General features: G+C 37.8%; 1 protein-coding gene across 4 annotated transcripts in view; it reads right to left on the bottom strand.

The window, feature by feature from the left end:
• The window catches only part of RBBP6 (RB binding protein 6, ubiquitin ligase), a 33,074-nt gene extending 9,666 nt beyond the window's left edge, over positions 1-23,408 (bottom strand). For 2 of the 4 annotated variants that reach the window (XM_032242971.1, XM_032242972.1), the window contains exons 1-11: positions 22,175-22,745; positions 16,613-16,712; positions 14,288-14,324; positions 9,404-9,448; positions 7,226-7,314; positions 7,011-7,107; positions 6,483-6,622; positions 4,671-4,784; positions 3,533-3,705; positions 1,800-1,903; positions 1,345-1,682 (exon numbers count right to left, since the gene is read on the bottom strand). In XM_032242971.1, the coding sequence (XP_032098862.1) occupies positions 1,345-1,682; positions 1,800-1,903; positions 3,533-3,705; positions 4,671-4,784; positions 6,483-6,622; positions 7,011-7,107; positions 7,226-7,314; positions 9,404-9,448; positions 14,288-14,324; positions 16,613-16,712; positions 22,175-22,340 (1,403 nt within the window). In that variant the 5' untranslated portion in view covers positions 22,341-22,745. Of the gene's footprint in view, positions 1-1,344; positions 1,683-1,799; positions 1,904-3,532; positions 3,706-4,670; positions 4,785-6,482; positions 6,623-7,010; positions 7,108-7,225; positions 7,315-9,403; positions 9,449-14,287; positions 14,325-16,612; positions 16,713-22,174 lie in introns of all 4 variants that reach the window. The other 2 variants (XM_032242973.1, XM_032242974.1) reach the window with 1 other exon arrangement.
• Between the last annotated feature and the right edge of the window lie 3,629 nt (positions 23,409-27,037).

Raw genomic sequence — 27,037 nt, 5'->3', positions numbered from 1 at the left:
ATTACAACACATTAAAAATTATCAGAAAGGGACAATTAAGAGTAAAAAAGTTTGTTGCTGTTTACCCATCACCTGCAGTAAGATGAGTCAAAGATGATGAATACTTTTGAGGAACGTGAGAGAGGACTGAAACTTTGAAGAGTTCTCTATATGAAGTGGAAAAGTAAAATGAAGGACCCTCCCTAAGAAGATATGACAGTTATGACAGAAATCATTTGCAAGAAGAGTAAAACTTAATCAAAGTGTGGCCTATGGAGACAAAAATCCCCCTGGGATTAGGAGTGTTTTAGCTCTAATTCTACTACTAAACTAAAAAGATGATCTTGGGTCAGCCACAGAACTCTCTGGGCCTGTTCCCACTATCAACCAAATAAATTCCACTAGATTAGAATTTCTTAAATGTATATGTAAAGGTCTCATCCTAAAGATTTTGCTTCAGTATGTCTGAAATGGGCCTCTGATACCTATTTTTTTTTTTTTTTAAAGAATTTATGAGCCATTAAGCTACATGGACAAAAGTCTCATTTCTGAAGTGGTAGACTTTAAGTGAGTTTTCACTATTCTCCTACATTGATTATGACCCCAATCACTTTCCTGAGTTCTCTACTTACCTGTTTTTACTCCCTTGTCTCTACCTATCCAAACTGTTCTACTCAAATCTACTCCTATCCAATACCATCATTATGACCACAAGTGAATTCCCCCACCTTTGAAGTTCAGAGCTGTTATGGTATATAGTACATTTAATGTTTAACAGGGGCTGTTGGCAACCTGTGTAGTATTTGACCTTGGGATGCTTAATCATCATTTGCCGAATGAATCGCCTTTATTTTCCTCTTCCTGCAACAGGACTAAGTCATTTCTTACAAGTCATCCCACGTTACTGAACACAGTGGTCCACTAAGAAAGCTATTAAAGTCGGGTGCAGTGGCTCATGCCTGTAATCTCAGCACTTTGGGAGGCTGAGGTGGGTGGATCACAAGGTCAGGAGTTCAAGAGCAGCCTGACCTATATTAAAGTTGCTGCAGTTTAAAAAAAAAAAAAAAAAAAGACCAGCCTGAGCAACATGGTGAAACCCCGTCTCTACAAAAAATACAAAAATTAGCTGGGTGTGGTGGCACACGCTTTGCAGTCCCAGCTACTTGGGAGGCTGAGGCAGGAGAATCACTTGAGCCAGGAGGCAGAGGTTGCAGTGAGCCAAGATTGTGACACTGCATTCCAGCCTGGGTGACAGAACGAGATTTCCTCTCCAAAAAAAAAAAGCTATTAAAGTGATACCCAACAACAAAACATAACATCATTGACCTCATTTGGTTTCTAACAGTGAAAAATACATAGGCTTACCGAAAGGGTCCATCTGATTTTTCTGAATGGACTGATATTGATACTGTTGCAGTTATATCAGGTACAGGAGCTGGAACAGAAGATGGATTTCCAGATACAGGAGGGGCCAAGGAAGACTGATTAGAAGTTAATGAAGATATAGAGGGAGTTGGGTGAGTTGATGAAGATGTCACTGGAATCATGAGAGGATCTTGCTGTCTTGATATTGGAGATCTCATCAGAGGTTGGAGGTTTCTCTGAATCAGTGGTCTTGGAGGTGGTATTGGGGGTGGTGGAGGAGGTAACTGTTTTCGTAGTCTTTTTGTATAACCAGTTTCATTTTTGAAGTTATTAACAGCCTAGGGATACCAAGCATAATAATGCAGAAAAATGTTATGAAGTATTCACTGAAGTACAGTTAAATCAGTTAAAAATTAAAAAGAAATTTTTCATAAAATGGATACAAAGATAGCTACCTGTCGTAAAAATTTATTGGCAATTAAAGCATCAGGAGAAACATCATTCTGATGACACGTTGGACATGTATGCTCATCTGATTCCAGGAGTGCTGTTCTTATACCTATGCGTAAGATTTCAAATATTAATAAAAACATGGTAGGAACTCATTGTTTACAGAATGAATTAAAAGGCTGGTCTACATTTGTTCTGTTACATTACTGTTTTCCAAGCACGTCATGCTAATCATTTCTTAGATTAAGAAACTTAAATAAAATCTCTTATCTTACAGTACTCCTCTGCTCTTTTCTCTATGATCGATGCTATGCTAAAAAAAGAGAAGTCATAGCTGGGTGTGGTGGCCTGAGACAGGATGCCACCTTGGGAGGCTGAGATAAGAGAATCACTTGAGTCCTGAAGTTCAAGGCCAGCCTTGGGGAAAATAGCAAGGACCTCCACTTTTTTTTTTTTTTTAAAGGACACATTTAAATAAATGTCTGAACTGAGAGCAAAAGCACTTTCTCAAATACTATTTTTTGTTTAGCTAGTAAATGGAATATTGCAGAAAACAAAATAGAAATATGAGACAGTCTAGAAAGACAAACCTTTTACATGGCTAACTTGGGATTTTCATTCAGGCAAGAAAATGAGACCTACAGCACAGCAAGTGAGAGCAACACTAAATTACAGATATGAAGATCATGCTTCAATGTAATAAAACTCCAAGAATATCAAGTGGTTTGTTAAATTTAAGATATACTCTGAAACAGGTCTTTACCAACCTCTTCTTGACCTTGGTCTTTTTACTGAAGAGGTCAATAAACAAAGATTTACAGGTATCTGAAGGGAATGGATTCCAGGACCCTCTAAGGATAACAAAATCTGCAGATGCTCAAGTCCCTCAACTACCTCAAAGGCATAGTATTTGCATATAACTACTATGTACATCTTCTAGCATACTTTAAAAAATCTCTAGATTGCTTACAATACCTGCGGCAATGTAAGTGCTATGCAAATAGTTGTTATACTATATTTTAAAATCTGTATTAGTCTTTACGACTGTATTATTTTTTACTGTTTCTTCCCCTCAAATATCTATCATCTGTGGTTGGCTGAATCTCCAGGTGCAGAACCATGTGTATGGAGGGCTGTATATTTCAAAACTACCTTTAAGAATGAAAAAAGCCAGAGCAGGTTTGAGCAAATTTTCAGATAACACTGATTTCTTCTGTGTAAGAAGGTATAAACTTAGGATAAGTGGCAGGAAACAAATAACTGCTAATATAAGTGATTTAAAAAGTCACAACTGCATGGCAAATGCTGAGTAATAAATATGTCTACAGGAAGCAGTTCTTAATACACTTAGAAAAATTAGGATAAGCTATTCACAATCCAGAAAAGGGATTTAGGTACTACTTAAAAAAATTTCCAGAATTATCTAAGGCCCAAAAAGGTTTTAAAATTCTGGATACCACTTAAAACATACAGGAAACAAAAAGTCTATATAAAAAAACCCATCAGTATAGTCACCCTGATGAAGGTACAGAGGGTGGTCAATTCTATTATTTAAAAGGACAAAGAGGTTATTGTTTAAAAAAGATAGAATAACAAAAACAGACTTCTTATTACTAAATGCTCATTGATCAACACTTGTCATCAACATTATTTATTTTGTTATTAAAATAGATGAGGTTAGGAAGAGTAAATACAAATATTCTAAAATATACAGTTTCCAAAATTCAGCATTTCTTACATTCATCACAATAACTGTTTCCACAGCAGGGGATCACAACAGCATCAGTCATAATATCTTTGCAGATGAGACACAACAATTCATCCGGGATAGGATCATCTTCCTCTGAGGAAGAAGATGGCTCCTCTGGTAAGAAGGGAGGTTTCTCTTTCTTCCCAATTGCATATGCTTCTCTGTAAAAGAAGGAATTCAGTGGTTTAGCATCGTTAAGAAGGCATAGTATTCATGCTACATGTTCTAGTATAACATAATGGGAACACATAATTCAGAATAATGCCAAATTAGATAAGCACTGTATCTTCTCAAATAAGGGAGTAATTATGTACAACCTCACCCTAAACAAAGACACAAAAGTCCAAACAAGTATAACAAAAAGAAGCGAAGAAATGCTATAAATATAGTAAAACAATCTTAGAACCCGTAACTCTAAGAACTGAGGGCCAGAAATAAAGCAAAATGTTCTGTGCCATAAAGTTCTATTTAAGTGACAAAGACAAGACTTGAATTTAGACAATACCACAATCACAATTTTTCCTACTCTATCAAGTTTCTTGCAAAAAAAAAAAAAAACCACAAAAAAACAAAAAGCTCCCCCCAAATTTTCCCTTCTGCATATCTGAAAAGTCCCTCAAATCTGTGAAGGTACTGGAGTAAATGCCACAAGATGGGAAATTAAAATCAGTACTGACATTATACAATTAAAGAAAGATAGTTCAAGGGAAATATTATGCCATTACTACACACAAATTATTAGAATGAGACACCAAAACCCATGATCTACTTATTAGTATTTTAAGAGAGGTTAATCAATTTATAGTCAATTAAGCATTAGTGACTTAAATGATCAAAATATGTGTTACAAAAATGTCAAGTAACACCTCATTAGACACTCTAGGTCCAGTTTTTTGTAGAAATGCATTTTGCAGAAATGTTGGCCATTAAATCTAGTATTTAAAAAACTGTAACTGCTATTCTCAGACTTGTTACCCCTGCTTCTACACCCCCATCTTCTTTGTAATCAGGCAAATTTGCAAAACACAGGAATCCCTAAAGAAACCCTTTCTATTTCATTCAGGAACAGAGTGTGTTTATCTCAATGCTGAAAATGAAAGAATCTCGGCTGTACAGAGTAGGGTACCTTAGGTGTGTTATTTGTGTTGCAGTTGCTCCATAGACATCACCACGATTCCAGAAATAAGTATCAATTTGCTTATGCCCCATTGTTCCCAATTTGTGAAAGAGGAGTCTCCCACTGCCCAAAAGAGAGAAAAAAGAAAAAAAAAAAAAAAAGAAAAAAAAGAGGAGAACAGAGGATAGAAAAAGAAACAGAAGAAGAGTCTGAGTTGCTTATCAGTGGTGTTAGTGAAGAGAGTGAAAGTTTCATTTAAAATATCTGGATTCCCATCTTTCCCCAGTATTTGCTGTGTGTCTGGCACAAATGGACACTTGTATTTCAGCATTCAAAAGCAATGAAGTTAATTATTAGTTAGGGTTTACAGGTGATATTAATTTTTCCAACACATATTTCTATTTAAAAATTTTACATAATATAGATGAAGCGGTCTGCTCTTAATTGTGTCTGTAAAAATAATCAATTTCAAGCTAAAGTTGTTTGGAAACATCTATGAAATGTCTCTGAATTAGAAACAGCATAACAACAGACTGTTCAATGATGAACCACAAAAACACAGGATGGTGACTGATAAAAAATAGATGGGAGTGAAGTTGAGGAAGTGAGCAGGGTTGGGAGTTTAGGAAAACATTCTTATCTGTGAATGAAAACACTATTTACTGAAGTACATATTCAAAAATACAAGATCTTTTCAATATTATTCTATGGCATAGCTATTTTCATCATCCCCACCTGCTCACTACACTACACTTCAATAATATTTACAGCATGAAGCTGAGGAAAACTGTTCTTACATACAGTACTTTTTTTTTTTTTTTTTTTTCACTGAGAACATGAACACCTATTCTGTAAATTTATGCCCCGAGGATCCCCTAACTTCATAATCTCCTGGACAACCTGTTAAAAATGTAGAATCAGGGTCTCATCACATAACCTCTAAATAAAAAACAGGGGTGTGGGGCAGAGCAACTAGGATCTTATTTTTTTTTTTTGCCCAAGGTCACTCTACCTGACCAGTCTTTTAACATACTTTTGTAGGAGTTTCTTATGCACAACAAAGTTAGAAAATCACAGCCCAAAGGAGCACTTAATATTATGTTGTATAGTATGTGAGTTCCCATCTGTTGAAGGTAATCAAAATAGTAATTGACTACATTAATAAAAGCAGATAAAATGGGAAGTTACCTAGTTGAACCCTGCCACTAAATTTTCACATCTGTCCATTTCACTAAAAACTGGTTCATAATATAAAATCTGAATACACATGAAAAATGGGCATTAAGATGTTTTATAGAGCTACAGTTGATCTGAGCTAGTGGTTTATAAAATAAACCCTACTTTAGAATCTTAAGACTCACATGGTATATTCAAACTTATTCAAGATACTTTAGTTGTTTCATTTATGCTTGACACATAAATTTACCTCAACATCATGCAGAGCTTTTATCCTTAAGCCTCCTGTTTCTCAAAATGATTACAGTCTGTTTTGTTCACTTAAAAATGCAAGTAGCATATATAATAAGATTATGTGGGAGTATGTATGTGAATGAGGAAGAAAGCAGGGAATGACAGAAAAAGAAAAAATTAGAAGACTACAAGGGAAGTGGCACTCATTGATAACAAAAATCCCCAAATCCATTTTAAATTTGCTTTAAATGGAGCAGACTGCAGTCTCATAGAAATGCGAGCTATAGAGACTAATGACCTTGGCATACAAAGTTCTCAAGGAATCCAAGTAGCCACATTACAAGCCCAAGATTAAAGCACTATACCCTGTGACTGGAGTCTCCACAGGTCATACCTAATTTGCATACTTACGCATCTATAGTTGGTATTGCGTATTTTCCAGTGTTGGTAAGCATTGCACCTTTCATGTTAGGATCTTTCACTTCCATCATGAAACTTCTGGGAATTCCAGTGCTCTTTTTAATCCTAGGGCCAGATTCAAAGTTTTTATCCTATTCAGAGGAAAAAGAAATAGGAGAAGAGAAAAAAGTTATCTTTATTTAATAAACTGGCTAACCTTATACTGTGCTTATTTTATTACTTGTAGTGCTTTACACATATGATCTCATTTAATCCTCATAACTGCTATGTAAAATAAGTACGATTTTATCTCCATTTTAGAGAAGAAAAAACAGGCTTATAGAGATCAAGTAACTTGCCCAAATTCACTCAGCTAAGGGGCAGAAACAAGATTTGAAGCCTGGCAAATTTGGCTCCAGAGACCACACTCATTTGCCATTGTTTACAGAAGGCAGTATTAACCAAGAAAAATAAAATGGCTAAGAAACAATTTCATAGGGAAAAAAGTGAGGTATACTATAATTTCTACTTTGAACTTACCCCATTTGTTGGGCAATTCTTAATATAATGTCCAGGTTTACCACAACGGAAACATGTATAAGATGGAGGTGGTGGACCTAGAGGTTTCTTCATGTAACTAAAAGGGGGAAAAAGAATTACATGTACACAATGACGTTGAAAAAATAGTGCTTTTGAATTGGGGTGGAAAACCCAACCCAAAAGTTCCTATTAGTGTAAAATATTTATGAACTTACTTGATTGGGTCGTATTCATGGCCAGATTGCGACATCATTGCTTTAATTTTATCTTCTTCAGAAGCATTGGCTTCAGCCAGATTGGCAGTCTGTTTAACAGGTAATTATTTGACACACACATTAGAAACACATTTAAGACCACACAGCCAAAGACAACACCACTCATCCTATAAAGAGCAGTATCTAACTAACCTTGCATAAAAACAACTATTTACACGTATAACCTGGAAGAGGCACTTGGGAATTCCTTAGGTAATTACATGATGTTTGGGTGTCTGCAAGGCTGAAGAAAGTCATTCTGGGGGCACTCAAACCTTAGACCCTGTTTGTACCTTACAGTAAGACTTGCATACTACTTTTCTACAAGTTAAAGAAAATGATATTAAGTTAGAAGAGAAACACTTGATATTTTAAAAATTCAAGTGTCAGAGCATTAAGGCTATAATTTATACTTATAATGTGGAGGTAGGGATGAGGGTAGAATGACTGAACATATTATGCAGCAGATATTAGAAGTAGAAGGCTGTTTAGGTAGTGATGTTAGTTTCAAATCAAGGGCAAAGGATGTGCATTGAGCATTATAATTTTAAATTAAACTCTCCAGATAAGTTTTATGAATTTCATCTTTGAGGTATGATATATCAGGTCTAGATATAAGCAGGGTCTAAGGGAGTGATTTCTAACAACTTGAATCTTCAAGCATTTAGCACTCATATCAGCCATTCACTGGGGTTTGTCTTTACATTCATCCACAAAACAAGCAACCAGTTTTAACATTTTATTGTAATTTTATATACAAAGAATGCTTAACATTAACAGAGCTTAGAACAACAGCAACGTTTACAGAAAACTGGATTACAGATGTTTAACAACTAATTTGTTTGAACCCAAACATTATTTTTTAAACACCTATAATTAAAAAAAAAAAAAAAAAAAAAAAGAAAGAAAGGAAGAAAAAAAAAAAAACAATCTCCCAAACCTCCCCAACTCCTCCCCGCAAAGAAACAGTGGTAGGAATAGACCAAAAACTCAAATATGGTCCTTACAGTACATAAGAATAAAAACAGTAAACTATAAATATCTAAAGTGTTAACTCTATACTAAACCACTTTGCATTAGAAAATTATAAAATAGGATGGCTTTAGTCCACTTTATGTTTTAGAATACTCAATTTTAATGCTTAATTTTCCCAGAACAGGAGCTTAAAAAGCAATTTGTTACTAGGACATTTTGTTGGGATACAGTCTAGGGGAAAGGACATAACAAAGCCAAGGACAAGATAGGGACAGCACTAATGGAAAACCCATCTTTTCATTAATCGTGGTTGCTAAATTTGGTTTCACATTTCTGATAGCAGGGAAAAAGGATTTTTGGAAAACTGGACAGCTTCCTTCTTGGCCCTCAAAAGTCTGCCTATTTTTTTTTTTTAAGGCATAATTTGCAAGCTAAATATATTGCTTTAAAAAGTAATCCATCACTAGTGCTTTCCCAAACAGAAGATACACATTGTTGAGCAGAAAATGCAAGCAATCTTATCGCAAAACATGGCATATACAATGATTCAGGAGGTAACAATTTGCCCCTCTGCCAAACATACACATTGGTATATTCCTGCAAACAGCTTTATACACTTACACAATTCATGTAGTCTGTGTTCAAACAAATTAGGTTGTTCAAAACCTTTTCTAATGCAGACAGACTACAGTTCTATAGCATAAAGAAACAACTGTATCACATTTAAAATATTGACCTTCATGGGATCAAGTCAAATATTCAAGAAATAACCATGCAATCGTCCGTGTAAAGGAAATCTTCTGTTTTGGCTGCTTAAAAAAAGTCCACATAATTTATAGCCAAAACCAGGAAATTCCTCCAGAACCTTGTTAGTTTCCAATGTATAATTAAACAAAATGTATGAGGGAAAAAAAAATACTTAAGTGTAGCTTCATGTGTTTCTTCTGTCTTGAAGATGAACAATACTCCAATACGCTGAGGCTGACAAAGTACTCCCCTATCTTCTCAAAACAGCAACTACTCTTTACAGGATAGTAATAATATGTACAATGCTTTTGCAAAATACATCCTCCCCCAACCCCTCTTAAAAAACCATTCCACATAAAAAATATGATGTTAGAAAAAGACTTATATTTTCAAGAATATATATATATATATATATACCTTTGTAAGCTGGGCCAGAGAAATAGACGCGGAAGAGTCATCAATCTGTTCACAAAAAATTAAACACACATTCAAGTTCCAAACTGAAAACATCTTAAAGTGATCATTTAGCCCCTCCCTATTGACACTTAATGTTGAAATATTGGGCATTTTCTTAGTTTTCTAAAGAATGTTATTTGGTTTTAAGCTTGAAAGTGTAGCTCAGCCTACTTCATTCTTCTCTAGATATTCCACAGTTATAAAAGGCTATCAGTTGGAGGGGGAGGGGAAGAGGGGACTCAATTACAATAAAAAAAATGGGGAAAAAATGTATCACACAGAAAATCTGTTCAGAGTACTGAATGAATACTAGGAGTCCCATGTGTCTCTATGGTCTCTAAATTTGACAATGCTCAAGACAATGTACACTGGATGAAGAGAATAAGAAATCTAATTTTCCTCCAAGGCCATTATACAACATTGTAAAAACAAACAGCCCTTTAAGGGCTCAGATAATTGCTTTAATAAGTAGCAGCTCCCATATAATTGCTACTTTTTTAATTTTTGAAAATGTACTCTTCAGTCTGAGTATGTTTATTTATTCTCTCATACAAAGAGTAAGAGTAGCTTCTTGTCAAAGAAACTAAAGCTTTATCAGGGCAAAGATGTTAAGTCAAAAACAGGAAAAACAAAGGCACCCTGAGGAGAAGGCCGACAGAGCTGTCACTTATTATGATGGATTCTAATATCTGAAGAAAGTTAATTTAATCAAACAGAGCAAGTATATATAAAGGATATAAGAGGGCTTTAAAAAATGTATATTAATGAGTCTTAAGCATTCTGCCCCACTCACTAACTGCCAATTCTGTAACTCTGAAGTGGGGAAGACAACTGGGCCTATTTGAAGAGGCATCTTTGTATAAAAGATGTATGGAGTCAGGAGATGGCCACCTTCATAAACCGCTCTGTGCAAAGAGGAATAAAACATTTCCTTTTCAAAATAAAATAAAAATAAAATTGGATTTTAAGTTGAACACTAAACTTTTTTCATGATTTGATCCTCTGAAATAATTTTAATATCAGTTTTTAAAAAAATCTTTAGCAAACAATCCCGAAGACATGACTACCCTACAACTTTCTATGTAGTAAGTGCGTTGCTTATTTAACATGTTGTAAGGTTAAATAAGAATTCTTCACTTAAAATGGAGAATGTAACAAGATGTCTGGATCAAAGAAAAATGTCTTCATCAGGTATTCTATGTTCCAGGGAATTAACAGTTTCAAAACAAAAGTAACATGACTTAAGAGCCCCAACCAGTCTCAAAATAAAGGTCTTAGCCAATGCCCACCACAGGGATCAATAAATGTAAATAAAAAATAATGTTGGCTAAATATAAGACACAGCTCACAAATATCTTAGGGTTTTAAAAGTTAGTTTGATGAATATTACTGGGATGTTTATTCAGACAAAAGTTCTTTCTTTGCTCCACATCAGGGAACTATAAAAGAGTTCATAATGCACTAATCCCACATCCTAATGCATAATTACATAATTTGCCAATGGAATGTCATTCTTGTCCAGCTTTAAAGTATTTTTTTTTTTTTTTCTTTTTTTTTTTTGAGAGACGGAGTTTCGCTCATGTTACCCAGGCTGGAGTGCAATGGCGCGATCTCGGCTCACCGCAACCTCCGCCTCCTGGGTTCAGGCAATTCTCCTGCCTCAGCCTCCTGAGTAGCTGGGATTACAGGCATGCACCACCATGCCCAGCTAATTTTTTGTATTTTTTTTTAGTAGAGACAGGGTTTCACCATGTTGACCAGGATGGTCTCGATCTCTTGACCTGGTGATCCACCCGCCTCAGCCTCCCAAAGTGCTGGGATTACAGGCTTGAGCCACCGCGCCCGGCCTAAAGTATTTTTTTCCTTTAAGAACTAATCTCTAGCGGTAAGTAGAAAAAAAAACTAAATACATACTCTATTTTTATCTAAAATAAATTCTGACCTACTCAATCTATTTTAAGGATTTTATACCGACCAGGAATTATCTGATTTTAATTAACGAGGACTAGAGAAAAATTGCTGTCAACCATCATCTATACTACCTTTCTAACCAATGAAACAAATAGCTTTTAAAAATAGCCCATTACTAGCTAGAATAGAATACAAATACTGATGACCTCCTTGGAAAGAAAGCAATTATGTTAACTTTCTTACCACTGGAACTAAAAAACTAAGAACAAAAAAAAATCATCCCATTCCTAACACTTTTTTGTTTTTATACTGTGCTTTTGTGTGCTCTTTTAAGCTTTCTGCCAACTTATTATATATTTATTGACTTTGAAGTGGTTTCAGATAAGTAATTGCACCTAAATCACCTTTTTCCCACCAAATAATCACAATTGCCCCTAAATATCTTATAGTCCATAAAGAAGTCAAATTTACCTCAAATTTAGAAAAGCAACCAATTTGTTTTCTAATATAGCAAGGTGTTAAGAAATGAGTGAAAAATGTTGGCAAAGAATGGTTTAAAAATGATTAGGAATTTGTATTACTAAAATCAATAAAAATAGTGACTCTTGGTAAGATACCAATGGTAAAAAAAAAATCTGCCACTTTAAAGTTTCACAAAACTGACTGATGCAGACTGTAGACATTAAAATTAACCCACCTCCCTGTATCTAATCAGGGGTCATGTTTTGGAGAGCAAGAATCTAAAATCTTTTATGCCAATTATACTTGCTTTTTGAAGTTAAAGGATCCTACCAAATGCAATTCTGATGTTTAATTAACAAGAAGAACATCCAGTTTTAGAGTATCAACATGGACAAATGAATAAAAACAAGGCTGGGGAATATGGAAATAGCTATCCATCCTTCATCAGAGTTTGCTACAATAACCAAAACTATACATCTGCTTTACTAATCAGGATAAGAAAAATTTGGCTTAGCGCCTCTATTTATTTTGCTTTAGTGAATGTGTACAATCCACATGACTCTGACATCTCCTAAGATGGGTACTAATTATGCTTGATGAATATATTTTCATCCTAAATGCCAGCAAGTTTACCCCAAGCAAATAAACGATGGGGACAACAAGGTATCTACTATATCTATTTCAGTTAATTCTACCTAAAAATTAAAGCCACTTTTAAAGTATGAAAAAAAAGAAAAGAAAAGAGAAACCTAAATAAGCTTAAATAAACTGCTTCTTATAAATGTAATACAGACATGCCGGAACACACAAGGCTAAAAGAATGTTAACTTTATTTATAAACATGTGATTTGTGTTTATACACATGCTAATTAAACAAAAAGGAAATAACTGTTTTCAAGAAATAAAACTTCATCTGAATTAGTTTAAATACTATATAAACTGTACTTTATACAAAATGTGTTACATTAACTACTACAGTCACCAGGATAGTCAATCTAATTTATGCTAGCATTTGGATACATAAAAATCAGTTTTAAACCAATTACCAGCAAAACATAAGCTTGGACAGTTTTTACAGCATTACGCTTAAAAAAAAAAAAAAAAAAAAAAAAAAGTTCATATCCAAAAAGAGGAAAAAAAAAAACCCCAACACTAAGGCTTTTGATCTTAGAATCACTGTATTTAGTTCCACAAGAACTAAAGGCCGTATACTCTAAAGAACAAGTCCAATGTTCAGATACTCTGTATTATCATGTTTAAGATCCAATGATCCAAGGTTAGTGAAATGCCTCATATACAAAGATCAATAGTATTTAAAAAGTATATAACGTGAAATAGCAAGCAATACCCTTCAATTCTAAATGAAGATTTTAGACATCTTGCATTGTATACAGTATCAAGCCTAGGCATTAAAATGTTTAGAGAACCATTACATTTACAGAACTCAATTATGATAGACCTGTATTATGAAACAGATACTTCACCCACAACTTAGGAATGCTGCTACTTTTTACTTAAGAGCTCAAAGTTAAAATGGTATCACAAATTAAAGTTAATCTGTGATTACAAAAATTAAGGTGTTATCCTGGTTAAGGGGAGTTACCTCTAATAAGCTACAGCTTTCAATAGCCTACAATTAACATAGCATTTTAGTATCTTATGAGAAAGAGAGAAATACTTTAATTTGGACATCTGTGCTAACTAGACAGAAGTGGAAGATCTCATTAAACTTTGAAAACAATGTAATCAATTTATATAAAATCAAAATCACTGAGAAAGACCACAGGGGGCCCCAGTTTCAGGTTTCACTTTATAGTACAGATGTAAACAAAAGAAGGAGCTCAAAATGCCAAATAAAGCAAGACTAAATAATAAAGCTGCATCAATGGTCTCTGGAAAGCTCTTTTATATGATGTGTTTGAACTTGGAGAAAGCATCAAACTTTAATATAAGCTTTGCATGTTGCTAATGCGTTTTTGGAAGCCATAAATCAGGCAGAAAAAAAAAAAAAACTAACAAAAACTAAGTGATACAACGTGAAAATGGCAAAATATACACTCCAAACATTTTTTATTGCAAGAAACAAAAAGCACACAACAGCCTGTACATACATACAAAATACTAACTATAGACAGACAGATGTAGAACATGTCATCATGTTCATTAGTGTAAAACCTAAACGATCTAAAAAAGATCATACATTAACTGTACAACACAGTGTCATACAGGGAGAATGCTATCATATTTAATATGAAACAATGTTACGGGCACAAATTACCCATTTCTACAAAATAAGTGTGCAAATGATGCCACATATATCCAAATTCAACTGAGCTGTCATCAAAATACATTTTATTTACAATATGTACTACGATCAGTTGGATTATTAATTTCTAAAATGATTTACTTGACTGCTACATTATAAAGGTAAAGCAATGTGTAGAAAAAGTGTGAGATTGTGTTTTTACATACTGCTTTTGTAGTTGCCATCGCTGGTTCAGTTCGACTTCTAAAAAACAAAATAAAAACAAAACATTAGCTATTTATGAATTTTTGTGTTAATAAATTTTAACATCTTCAATCACATATTTTTAGAAACAATTTTCCTTTGGTATATAACAGCCAATTTCTGAATGAATAAATTACTTTGATTAATCTTTACCACCTTTGAACAGTTTTGGGATAGATTTGTGGTTTGGAAAAAAATTCCATACTAGGGAATGTGAAAATAGGAGTATCTTGCCACTTAAAACAAGTGTTTTCTGAAAGGTAGTATAGGGATTCTATGTTTAGAAATGTGTTTTTTTCTTAATAAACTGAAAAATTAAATTATGTTATTTCTCAGTTTCTGAATAGGTTCAGGTGTAAATTTCCACATATATTAGGAAGACCACTGTTATAACATTTGTAACTTGGATCCCGGAGAAATTGCTGTGCTCCAAAAACTAATTTTCAAATCTGAAAAGCCAAGCTGATAGTTAGCATCTTGACTACAGAGAAATGTTAGCATTTAACAGGAGTTTTTAGGTTTGTGTATAATTTGGAATTTGAGATTAAAAAAATGAGCTTTGATGTTCTAGTATTTGCTCAAAACCTGATGCATTTTATGAGTCAAATGTATCACAAACAGAATCTATACATTGTAAATTAACATATAATTCTGGGAAGAGGCAACTTATTTTGCCATGTACTTCAAATAATTCTTTCCCTAAGAGTTTCTATCAAAAAAAAATCTACAAAAGCGATGTTTGCCATTTTTAAAAAAGCACTTGGTAAATTAAAGTAAAATTTCATACTAGATTGTAGGAATTAATTCCATAAATTTATAATTCTTAGGCTGGGTGTGGTGGCTCACGTCTGTAATCCCAGAATTTTGGGAGGACAAGGTGAGAGGATTACCTCGGGTCAGGAGTTTGAAAACAGCCTGGCCAACATGGTGAAACCCTGTCTCTACTAAAAGTACAAAAATTAGCCAGGTGTGTTGGTGGGCACCTGTAATGCCAGCTACTTGGGAGGTTGAGGCAGGAGAATAGCTTGAGTCCAGGAGGTGGAGGCTGCAGTGAGCCAAGATTGCACCACTGCACTGTAGCCTGGGCAACAGAGTGAAACTCTGTCTCAGGAAAAAAAAAATTATAATTCTTAGAATCATTTAAAGGTAAGAACACAAGCCATTAAGTTCACTTGGAAATTACACAACAAGGAAAGCATTCAGCTTTTTAAAGTTGTTACTATATGGAAGATACTGTACAAAAGGATCTCCAAGTGTTCAGATATGGAATGTAACTTTACAACAAACTAATGAGAAAAATATTAGAACACCCACTGCCCATATCAGGTAAAACTCCAAAATGACTATTTTTACCTTAATTTCAAGAACACATTCCATTCCCTAGCACTGGCAAATTCTAGTTTTCATTGACTCAAAATAATTTGTTCCAATTTCAAACAAAGCTACCTAATTCTAAGTGAAAATCGCTACACTTTAAATAACCTATGTGGCTGCCCGTTTCACTACTGCATCTGCTATCACTACTAAAATTGCAAGAAAGTGGAGAAAGTTAAGGACATAAGGTTTTAATCCTGCCCCAGGTTAGTGAATATTGGCTCTAGACTAGTTGTGGGAGATTGCTCTTTTCCTATTCCAATAATGTGCATTCACCATGTGCCACACTATTTAATTCTTACAACCCTCTAGGGTTTTAAGTACTCACATCCCTATCTTATTTTTGAGGAATCTGAGGCACAGAGACTTACCCAAAGTCCAAAGTTACACAACTGGTATGAAGCAGTAAATGGAATCAAACCTAAGCCTAACTCCAGTGCCTATGGTTATAAATCCTACATACTTTATGCCTCCCAGCCAAAGGCCCTTACTGATAAAGAGTAAATAGTAGCATTACTGAATACTCTTGATGCTGTCAAAATATTTAGGACACATCTTTACAACACTAAATTTTTGTGGTGAAGAAAATTAAAGCCCCTCACCTCCAAAAATGCAGGTAAAGAAGGGTACAGAAGTAATTTGAATATCACTTTCTTGTCTTTGTAAATACTGCCCATATGGAGAAAACATTTTTCCTAATAATGGCCCTTGTCACTATAGGCTAAGTCAATTTAACTGGGGGAGGAAATAAAAAACAAGTAAATGAAGAAATCCCTATCCTCACAGTCTTGAGAAGATGTATTCATTAAGGTTAAGGTGATGAGTTCACTTCTAAAGCACTTTTCTTTCTCATGAAATTAAAAAAAAACTAAGAAAAAGTCTATTTTGAGAAATACATGAGATTTGATACTTACATAACATATGTCTTGCTTGTAGATTTAACACCTCCAATAGGAATTCTTCTAACAATTACAGACGAATTCTTAGGAATTAGAGCATTATCATCAGTATATTCTGTAAATAAAAAGATAGAATTGAATTTCCATTTGGGATTTAGGTGAGTACCCAAGAATTAGAAGACTTCAAATACAAATTTTATGGGAAATGAACTTAAACATAATAACTACATGTTCCTTGCATCTAGATTACTGATAACTGTCAGAACAAACATCCAAAGCCATAAGAGAGCTTCTTTTCAAAGGATAACAAATACCATCATTACGCTCTTGGCTCTAGCACCTCTACTTTTGTGGAACTCCAAATCTCAGTAATACTATCATTCTTCAGTTTAGCCAGAAATGCTGAACATGTGAATGGAGAAAAAGCTGTTATTTAGAATGAAGATATTCTCTCTCTCCTAGTCCCTAAACATTTTAGTTGAGTATTATAATTCCTGCACTCAGAAATTATTACTGAGGAAGACTAAAAATTAAATTATAACATGTAATGAATAAAGAGAAAATGCAATAAAGGAAAAAATTCATTCCAATAAGGAATGAATAGTGGAATACAACTTCAGATAGAATGTTGATTCCAAGAAAGCCCCTCAGAACTTCCACTGGATACTTATAGACTGAGAACCCAGCCAGATATGGGGGAAAAAAAAAACTGGTTGAGGACTATTTCAGGCAGAGGATAAAAAAAAGCATGTGGAAAAATGACACAAAACAGCTTGGTGAGCCTAAGAAAATAAAAAGAGAAGAATGACACAAAGGTACAGGTCATATACTGATTTATATTTTGTTTTGAGGTCCATAAGGGAGCCAAGGAAGGATTTTAAGCAAAGTGATGATTTGCTTTTTGTTTAAAAAAAAAAAAAAAAAGACTACTGTGGCATCTATGTGGAGCACGAACTGCTAGGAGAACAAGAGTAGATACCAGGGGACCAATAACGAAGCTGCTAAACAATCCAGGTAGAGATAACGATGACCTGTGTTAGGATGTGGCAGAAAGAAAGACAATGTTTTCAGGTAAGATTGACAAAGCTTGCTGATGGACTGAATATTGGGAAGATGAAGGAGAAAGAGAAATCAGGTCAGAGGAATCCCTGGGTTCCTGGCTTTAGCCACTAGATAAACAGTGATATCACTTTCTGGGAAAACCAAGAGGGAGATGAATCGATCCCATTTTTATATTCCTTGGACTATTATTGGTAATACTTTTAGAAGAATGAAATTAAGAAACTGGACCTTAACTATGGCAAAAAGATTTGCTAAGGAAAGAATCTGTAAAACTGACAAAAAGAAAAATTACCTAGAAGACGCAAAAATATATCCATCTCTTTTAATTATACAACTAGACCTTTTTAATGTCACTAAGTCTACTCACTTCACTTGAAGTTACTCTGCCCCAAGTGATTATCACTGTTCTTCCAACTATTAAGCTTACCATGCATGCATGCATTTTACGCTTTTAATGTGTATCAGTTTCATTATTTTTAGTCATAATGCTAACAGTATTTCCTGTTATAAATGAAATTGTTCAGGGAAGGGCTGTTTTCTATATACTTCAAGTAGAAGGCTATATTTCAGAAGTATTCTATTAGAGTTAGGCAATTTCCTAGATTTAGCCATGCCAATGTAGGACCATAATCATTATCTTGGATAGTTCATTATAGTCCCAAATTCCAAGAAAGCTTTGAGTCAGAAAAATTGAGAGCGTTCGTGGCATGATTTTTTAAAAGTTAATTCTAGAAACAAAACTTAGTGTCAAACACCTGACAGGAAGTTTCTGAAGATATAACAACTCAATGAACTCACAAGAGCTTTCAAGACAGCTTATTAATTTGATTAGCACAGTACTGTGTCAAACTAAAAGGTGTCTCAATGCCCTTCCAAAGAGACGTTCTAACTTTTAAAATACCTGAATTACAATGGTGATTTCTTACCCCTCAAAGTATCTTTCTAGGGGTAATAAAGACACTTTGGGGGGTACTTCATTTAAAATACCTCCTTAATAAGTACTCTGTTGGCTTCAAAAGACCCTTTCTGCTTGCCAGCTTTTTTTGACCCCAGACATGAAAGGCAATGGATGAAATGAAAAACAAGATAAATCTGAGAAATGGAAAGTAAGAAAGATAATAAGGGTCATTTATAAACACTTCATATTCAGCTTCCAAATCTCTCACACTTTTTAAGTTCAGAATGAAGTATGTTTTGTTTTTCAGGGGTCGGTGTACAGAAAAATATTAAAGTTTCTCATATATAATAAAGATTACTTGAGATTCATTTTGAAATATAGTCTAGAAACAAGCAAGATTCTTGTCTAACAATACATGGAATTCTGACCCAAGCATTTTAGTCTTATTAAGGTTTAAGGGCCCTAGGCTGGCACAGTGGCTCAAGCCTGTAATCTCAGCACTTTGGGAGGCCAAGGTAGGAGGATTACTTGGGCTCAGGAGACCACCCTGGGCAACAAGACGAAACCCCCATCTCTACAAAAAAAAATAAAATAAATTAGCCAGGCATGGTGGTTGTGTGGCTGTAGTCCCAGCTACTGTGGAGACTGAGGTGGGAGGATCAGTTGAGCCTGGAAAGTTAAGGCTGCAGTGAGCCGAAATTTGCCATTTGTAGTCTAGCCTGGGCAGAGTGAGACTACGTCGCCAAAGGAAAAAAAAAAAAAAAGATGTAAGGGTCTTAAACATGGACAGAATTCCAAAACTGTAAGGAAATGTTTTATAGAAACATGGCAGATTAGGGATTTTAAAATTATAAGAATGAACTTAAGAAACTGGACCTTAACTATGGTAAAAAGATTACCATAGTGACATTGGCTACTATTTTCCATAAAACTAGTTAAGTAGCTACCCTCAATATCCTTTCCTTTCCTAATTTGAAGATTACATAAAATACATGTTTTCTCCATCATAGCTATATTTTCTCAACAACTCCTAACATCAAAGCTTTCTCCAATAAATGGCAGTTCACACAAATATAAAAAAGAAAATGTGCTGGACAAAAACACTTCTCTGGCTTTCTGGGTTTGAAATTATGTATCATTTATTTTCCTGGACTGGGAAGAAAAATTTAGTTAAACAAAGTCACAAAACTCTTAATTTGTAGAAAGGATTCTTTCAACTATAATTTACCCCTAAATCGCATTCACTCTCAAAGTGCTGCATATAATCCATTTTGGGAGATCCATGTGGGTGGATCACTTGAGGTCAAGAGTTCGAAAACCCCGTCTTTACTAAAAATAAAAAAAATAGCTGGGTATGGTGGCACAAGCCTGTAGTCCCAGCTACTTGGGAGGCTGAGGCATGAGAATCGCTCGAACCACAGAGGTGGAGGTTGCAGTGAGCTGAGATGGTGCTACTAAACTCCAGCCTGGGTGACAAGAGTGAGATTCTGTCTCCAAAAAAAAAAAAAAAGAAAAAAAAAAAGTTTCTGGCTGGGCACGGTGGCTCACACCTGTAATCCCAGCACTTTGGGAGGCCGAAGCGGGTGGATCACAAGGTCAGGAGTTCAAGAGCAGCCTGACCAACATGGTGAAACCCTGTCTCTACTAAAAATACAAAAATTAGCTGAGCATGTGGCAGGCACCTGTAATCCCAGCTATTCGGGAGGCTGAGGCTGGAAAGTGGCTTGAATCCAGGAGGTGGGGGTTGCAGTGAGCCGAGATGGCGCCACTGCACTCTAGCCTGGGCAACAAGAGGGAAATTCTGCCTCATTAAAAAAAAAAAAAAAAAAAGGTTGCATTCAAGTGTGGGGTCAAAAAGATGGATAAGGCCTAGCCCTAATGATTCAATTGTGTAATACTGCAGTAAAATATGAAACCTGAATATATGATGATTAAAATTGCCTTAATAGCCTTTAATTCATTCATATTGTCTCTCCTCTCATACTGAATATATCAAGATGGCCCAAACTTCTTACAAACCCATCTGTTCTGTGAAATGTGAATGTTACAGTTAAGGGACACCTGTGATGCACTTAAATAAAGCTATTTATCAACTGTTCATGACCACCACCAGCCTTTCCTCTCCTTAGGCAGAGGATTACAAATAGCTCCAATTATCATCAAAGGGTATGACACTTGTTTTTAAAAACTGGGGAAGCACAGTATTTTCACATAATGTCACCTGGACAAATAAAATTCTTCCTTAATATTTTTGAGTCATGATATGCGAGCACTGCTGTTCCTTAACCTAAAATATAATTACACTTAGGTCTGCATTATAAATGGAAAGCTGGTCTTCTACAAGACAAGATTTACTCTACCTACTAAACTACGGGCTGGAGGTGGGGGACCTTCCACTTCAACTATAAGAATTCATGTCATACCTCAAGTGTGATAAAAAGTTTTAGTGACTGAACGGGTGTGGTGGCTCACGCCTGTAATCCCAGCACTTTGGGAGGCCAAGGAGGGTGGATTACCTGAGGTCAGAAGTTCGAGACTAGCCTGACCAATATGGTGAAACCCCGTCAAAAAAAAAAAAAAAAGTGACTAAAAAAATACCCTAACCTAATTGTAACTTCATGTTATTCCTTCTTATCCCGTCAATCACTTTTAGGACATTGAACTGCTAAAAACTACCCATCAGCATTACTGATCTCAGAAAAACCAAAACAAGTTCAGAGTCAGGAAAGACACATTTATCTACTGTTAAGTTCCAGATATTATCAAATATTTTTGAAAAGCAAAGAATCTAACGATTCTAATCAGTGGCTTATTGTGTTCTGTGGTAGCAGGCTATTTTTCATTACCTTAGTATCAACAGTCACGTAAAATCTAGCTACTACTACTTTTTAAAAAATCAGTACTTTTGATTTTTACCTATGAACTGCTAAATCTTAAGAGTAATGTGATGAACTAAGAATTCAACTACTTAATTGCCGTATTACTAATTCCGGAATTGACACACAAGACAAGAGCTGTGACATCAGAACATTTCAAGATCCAAAAACAATTCCAACACTGATTATATCTTCAAAAATATTTAAGTTCAGATCCCTTCTCCACAACACAGGCAAGCAACTCCAGATAAATAAATTCGGGGAGGGAGAAAGGCAGGACATAAAATCTGCCATCAAACTCCACAACACTGTTAGGCTGTTAGAAAATTAGACGTCTCTTTTTTTTTTTTTTTTCCTGATTGAACAAACAAGCCTTGAATAGGCTCTCCTCTCCTCCTGATGGAAAATAAGTTAGAAAACGCCCTAAGACAAGCACCCAAAGAATCTATATAGCAATCCCCCTCTTCTCCCTCCCTCATTTTAAAAAACATCGAAAAGAATAATTAGGCTTCCACGTTTTGGGGTTAGCATGTTACTGATGACCCAAGTATGCAGAAATCAAATAAACCAGTGAAACTCCAAGGCCAGCTGCTGCAACCCTTGGCTATCAACGAAAGTTGTATCCAAAGTACTAGAACGAACAGTCCCACTAGAGACATAATGGCGGTTAGCTTCCTGCCAGGCACCTTCTAACTAGTATCTCTCCAGCCAGCAAGTATCTGAAGCCCAAGCGGCACTTACCTTCTTTCGTCTGCGCATTGGTGATCTGCAGGTCGCAGTCGGCAGCTTTCAGCTTCTCTCTCCCCATAATCTGCTTCTTTAAGTCGCAGAGGGAGATGTGGAGCCCATCAAAGGTGACAGTATCATAGTTGAGTTTAGAGGAAAATTTATAATGCACACAGGACATGGTGCCAAGGATTCCTAAGGTTCAGCGAGGAGACGTGGACACTCTCAATATATGTATATTTATAAACTTTAAGAGCAAAATATGTACACACAAAACACTCAAAGACACCGAAGGACCCTAAGGCCTCAGATTAAATACCCCCCAACCACAAGCAGGGGTTCGTGAGAACAACAATCCAGAGCCCCCCCGATACTCAGAATCGCTTCATGGGGGAGGAGGAGGACGAGGACGGGGGAAAGGGGAAATCGAGAATCCGCCAACGGGCACAATGTCACCCGGCTGGGTCCCCCTCGCTCATGCTACAGGGCCGGCAGAGACGGGGGCAGGCGGTGCAGTCAGTAGCGGTCAGTCCACACGTTAAGAGTCCGAGCGACCCCACAGGGTCAGGGGTCCATAGCGCGGCCGCACCTCCCGGCAGGTCTCTCTCTCCGTGGATTGGGGTGACCCAGGCCCCGGGAGAAGGTTGAGGGGAGAGGGCCTAGGCCCGGAGTCCACGAGCGGCCTCACGCCTCCTCCTGGCTTCCGGACGACCGGCGTCAGCTTCCCCAGGCCCAGGCCCCCACCGCACACAAACCCCTGGCGCCTGCTCCCCGGAGGCCACGAGCGGCCCGGCGGCCTAGGCCGAAAACGCGCGGTCGGCGGAGGAGAGGCCTTCCCGCAGGCCGCCCCCAGCTCCGCCTCCCACCGCCACCGCCGCCGCCGCTGCAGCCGCCGCCGCCTGGGACACAAAGCCGGCGCTAGGCCTCAGCGAGGCCTCGGAGCACTTCCTCACCACACCGGGCCCCAGCCGGCGGCCGGGTGGCTTCGGCGGACCCCGGGGACACCGCCGAGGCTCCCTGACGCTTCCTCTCGCCGGATCCTCCGCGCTTCGCTCGCCTTTCGCTCCCGTCGCCTTGAGGCCCGGAACCGCGAGAACACGCCCGCAAGCCGCTGGGCAGCGGCCAGGGCTTCGCCGGCTCCCTTTTTGTGTTGCCCCCCTGCCGCTCAGGGGCCCTCACCGAGCGGCGGCGACACCTCCAAGCCAGGCACTATGGCGGATGCGGCCTGGCTTCGGACGAGCGCCCCACTCCGGGGTCTCTTAAGCAGGGATTGCACGGGCGGCGCGCACGAGGCGGGGCTGGCGTGCGCGGATAGGCGGGCCGAGGGGCGGGGCCGCTGACGTCACAAAGCGCACCGGCTCGCCCACGTGACCCTGCGCTTTGTGACTCCCGAGCGCGGAACCTGAACTAGCCGGGACAACGGGAGGAACCATCTGCTTCAAAAGGGAGGGGGGCATGTCGCGTCAGGATGTCGTGTCAGAAGGACCGGCTCACAGGAAGGTTCGGGGGTGGGGGAAAGCTCGCCTTGCAGGGGCTGCGTGCAGTTTCTACTGTAAAGTGTCTTGTCTAGGGGTGGCCGGCTAACTCCTCCTCTCCCACAGACTCCGTTAGCTCCCCTAAACCTCCCAATTTAAGTAAACATTATGGTTGCTAGGCAGAAAACTATGGTTGCTATGAAAGCGCTCCCTAGCTGCTGCTTCCATCAAACTGACTACCCTAAACTCTTCACAAATGGAAAATAGTGGAGCAGCCGCTGCCAAGAACTGGTAACAGCTACTAACACCGTACAGATTTATTGAGCTCTTACTATATGCTAGGAACAGGGCTGACCCCTTAATAACATTGCCAGGCTCAACAGCCAAGTTGTCTGGGTTGTATACCTAGCTGTACGGCTCTAGATTTAACCCCTCTGTGTCTGGGTCTCCTTGGCTGCAAAATGCCATTAAAAATAGTACTTGGTTTCCTGGGTTGTTACGGATTAAATAAATGCACATAAATCCACATTCTAACACCATGACGGTGCATCTGAAATATTAATAGCTGTGGCTCAATAAATGTCAATTTAACAACAAAAACCGTACGTGGTCAACACACCATTATTTCCGATTTATAGATGAGGAAACTGAAGCTAGTCATCATGTATTTTCAGAATTTGCAGAAGGGAATGCCTGATCAGTGGCAGGGTCCCAATTCCATTCCTAAGCACAAAGGCCAGGAACAGTGACAAGAACCCGCTCAGCAGATTGGAATACATTTTTTTCCTTCGGTCATGGGGGCATTATTACATTCAGAAAAATCATACTGTAATAAAATTATATTCATAAACGATAATATTCACTATCGTTTACAATGTATGTTTCTCAGCCTCTCTGAATTTCATAGGCTAGGCTCAGTGAATTTAGGCAACTGAGAGTAAGATCGTTTAGCCATGGAGTAGCAGAGTTTCCCAGGGACTTCCTGAATGCACACTCCAAATTCTTACTGAACTTGATTTAAAATTAACCATTATCTTGTCAGAAAAGCTTTCCAAAGGCCATCTTATTTAAATAAGATGGCGATATTTCTCTATACCTTTAGTCTTTAGTCTTTTCTTCCCAGCGCTTTAATTATCTCCCCCAACTCCTACCTTCAGCTGACAATAGGGATCTTATCTTTATCTTTGTTTTTCCTGTATCCTCAGATCTTAGAACATAGTAGGTGCTCAATAAATATGTGCTGAATAACTCGATACGTTTTAACGTGATCTATAGAGATGCTGTGGCAATAAAATTTTGGTCACAGTCAAAGGCAGATTTAGAGATACCAATGCAATTTAACTCAACTACACACATCAGTACTTTTCATATGTAACAAGTTTCTTCCACCCTTAACCTTATTTGTTATCTCACCAAAAATTTCTTGCCGTCAGGTCCTCTTTAGGTTGGTTGCTTTTCTTAAAAGCCTCTGTGTGAATGAAAGGGCTAGAGCTATCTCTAATGAGGGAAGAACTCCGCGAGAAAATTGCATGGAATTCACTTCGGAGCGCTGAATCTATTCCTTTCGCTGGTCTTTGGCCGACCCCTTTATATACTGAATGTCTAATTTAATCAGATCGGTGCGTCATGGATCACAAAGGGAGCCACATCCTCGGATTATAACCCAATCAGAAAGGAAGACAGCTGGGAGTAGGGGATGGGGGTAAGGGGTGGGGTTGGGAGGTGGAGGTGGGCTTGGGGGTGGGGTGGGGGGCTGCCCTTGGAAAGAATGTTGTCCATTGGTCCAACTGTCCTCATCCTCCAAGAGCTTTGTTCAACCTGGATATTCTCACTTACAGGGGCCTCGCTTCATATCACATCAAACAGATCAAAATGCATTCATCACCCGCAATAAGCCTATAACGAAATTAACTAATTGACACAATGCTACATTTGGTCCATTTTCATTAAATTCCTTTACTAATCTCCTTTTTGCAGTTTTCTTTTGCCTTCTTTTTTGAGATGGAGTCTGGCTCTGTTGCCTGGCTGGAGTGCAGTGGTGCCGTCTCAGCTCACTGCAACCCCCACTGCCTGGATTCAAGAGATTCTCCTCCCTCATCCTCCTGTGTAGCTGAGATTACCGGTGCGAGCCACCACACCCAGCTAATTTTTGTATTTTTAGTAGAGACGGGATTATCAAGTTGGCCAGGATGCTCTCGATCTCTTGACCTCGTGATCCGCCGGCCTCAGCCTCCCAAAGTGCTGGGATTACCGGAGTGAGCCATAAGCGCCCAGCCTGCAGTTTTTTTATTCTTTCTTTCTTTTAAAATTCTTTTTATTTATTTTATTTTTTCTTCAGTGAGCTGAACTGTAAATTTTGCAGTTTTCTTTGGGTAATATGGAGCTGTTCTCTCTGCCATTTCTCTCACCTACCAATATTTTTGTAAGCCTGAAAAAGCCATTTGTACTATACCCACAGTGAGTGAAGCATTCCTGTCTAAGCTTCCTGTAATGTAGCAATTCTGGCATTCCCATGTCTCAGGATTTCAAAACTTTGTCATTCTCAAACCCATTATAGCCTCATACCACCAACCATAGACAGTAGGCCTCCTAACTTATTTTCTTGTGTCAAAAGTTCAGTTCCAGTCAGCAGAATTGGGAGATCCAAGGAGCACTTCCTGCTTGCCGTCTGTAGTGAACTACTCAGGCTCAGGAAGTTGGAGTGAGATCTATTCCATGGAGGCTATTCTCTTTTTGTTTAATTATTAGTAGTGTTATTTTGGAGTCAGGGTTTTGCTCTGTTGCCCAGGCTGTAGTGCAGCTGTGCAATCATAGCTCACTGTAACTTTGAACTCCTGGGATCGAGCAGTCCTCTTGCTTCAGGCTCCTGAGTAGCTGGGACTACAGGCTTGTGCCAACATGCTCAGCTAATTTTTAGTTTTCTTTAGTAGAGTCAGAGCCTCACTATGCTGCCCATGCTGTTCTCAAACTCATGGCCTCAAGCAATCCTTCCGCCTTGGCCTCCCAAAGTGCGGGGGTTACAGGCCTGAGCTTGTGCCTGGTCCCATGGAGACTGTTCTATGCTTGTATATTGAATTAAATCTTAAAAATGCACCAACAAGGCCGGGTGTGGTGGCTCATGTCTGTAATCCCATCACTTTGGGAGGCTGAAGTGGGCAGATCACCAGAGGTCAGGAGTTCAGGCCAACATGGTGAAACTCCGTCTCTACTAAAAAAGAAAAATACAAAAATTAGCTGGTTGTGGTGGTGTGTGCCAGTAGTCCCAGCTATTCAGGAGGCTGAGGGCAGGAGGATCACCTGAGTTCTGGAGGTAGAGGCTGCAGTGAGCCGTGATTGTGCCACTGTACTCCAGCCTGAGTGACAGACCTTGTCTCAAAAAAAAAAAAAAAAAAAAAAAAAGTAG

Source organism: Sapajus apella, unplaced genomic scaffold (genome assembly GCF_009761245.1).
Source record: "Sapajus apella isolate SASKATOON/1434 unplaced genomic scaffold, GSC_monkey_1.0 scaffold51, whole genome shotgun sequence".
In the NCBI taxonomy this organism is placed as follows: Eukaryota; Metazoa; Chordata; class Mammalia; order Primates; family Cebidae; genus Sapajus; species Sapajus apella.
This window is presented reverse-complemented; position numbering and strand designations above follow the sequence as displayed.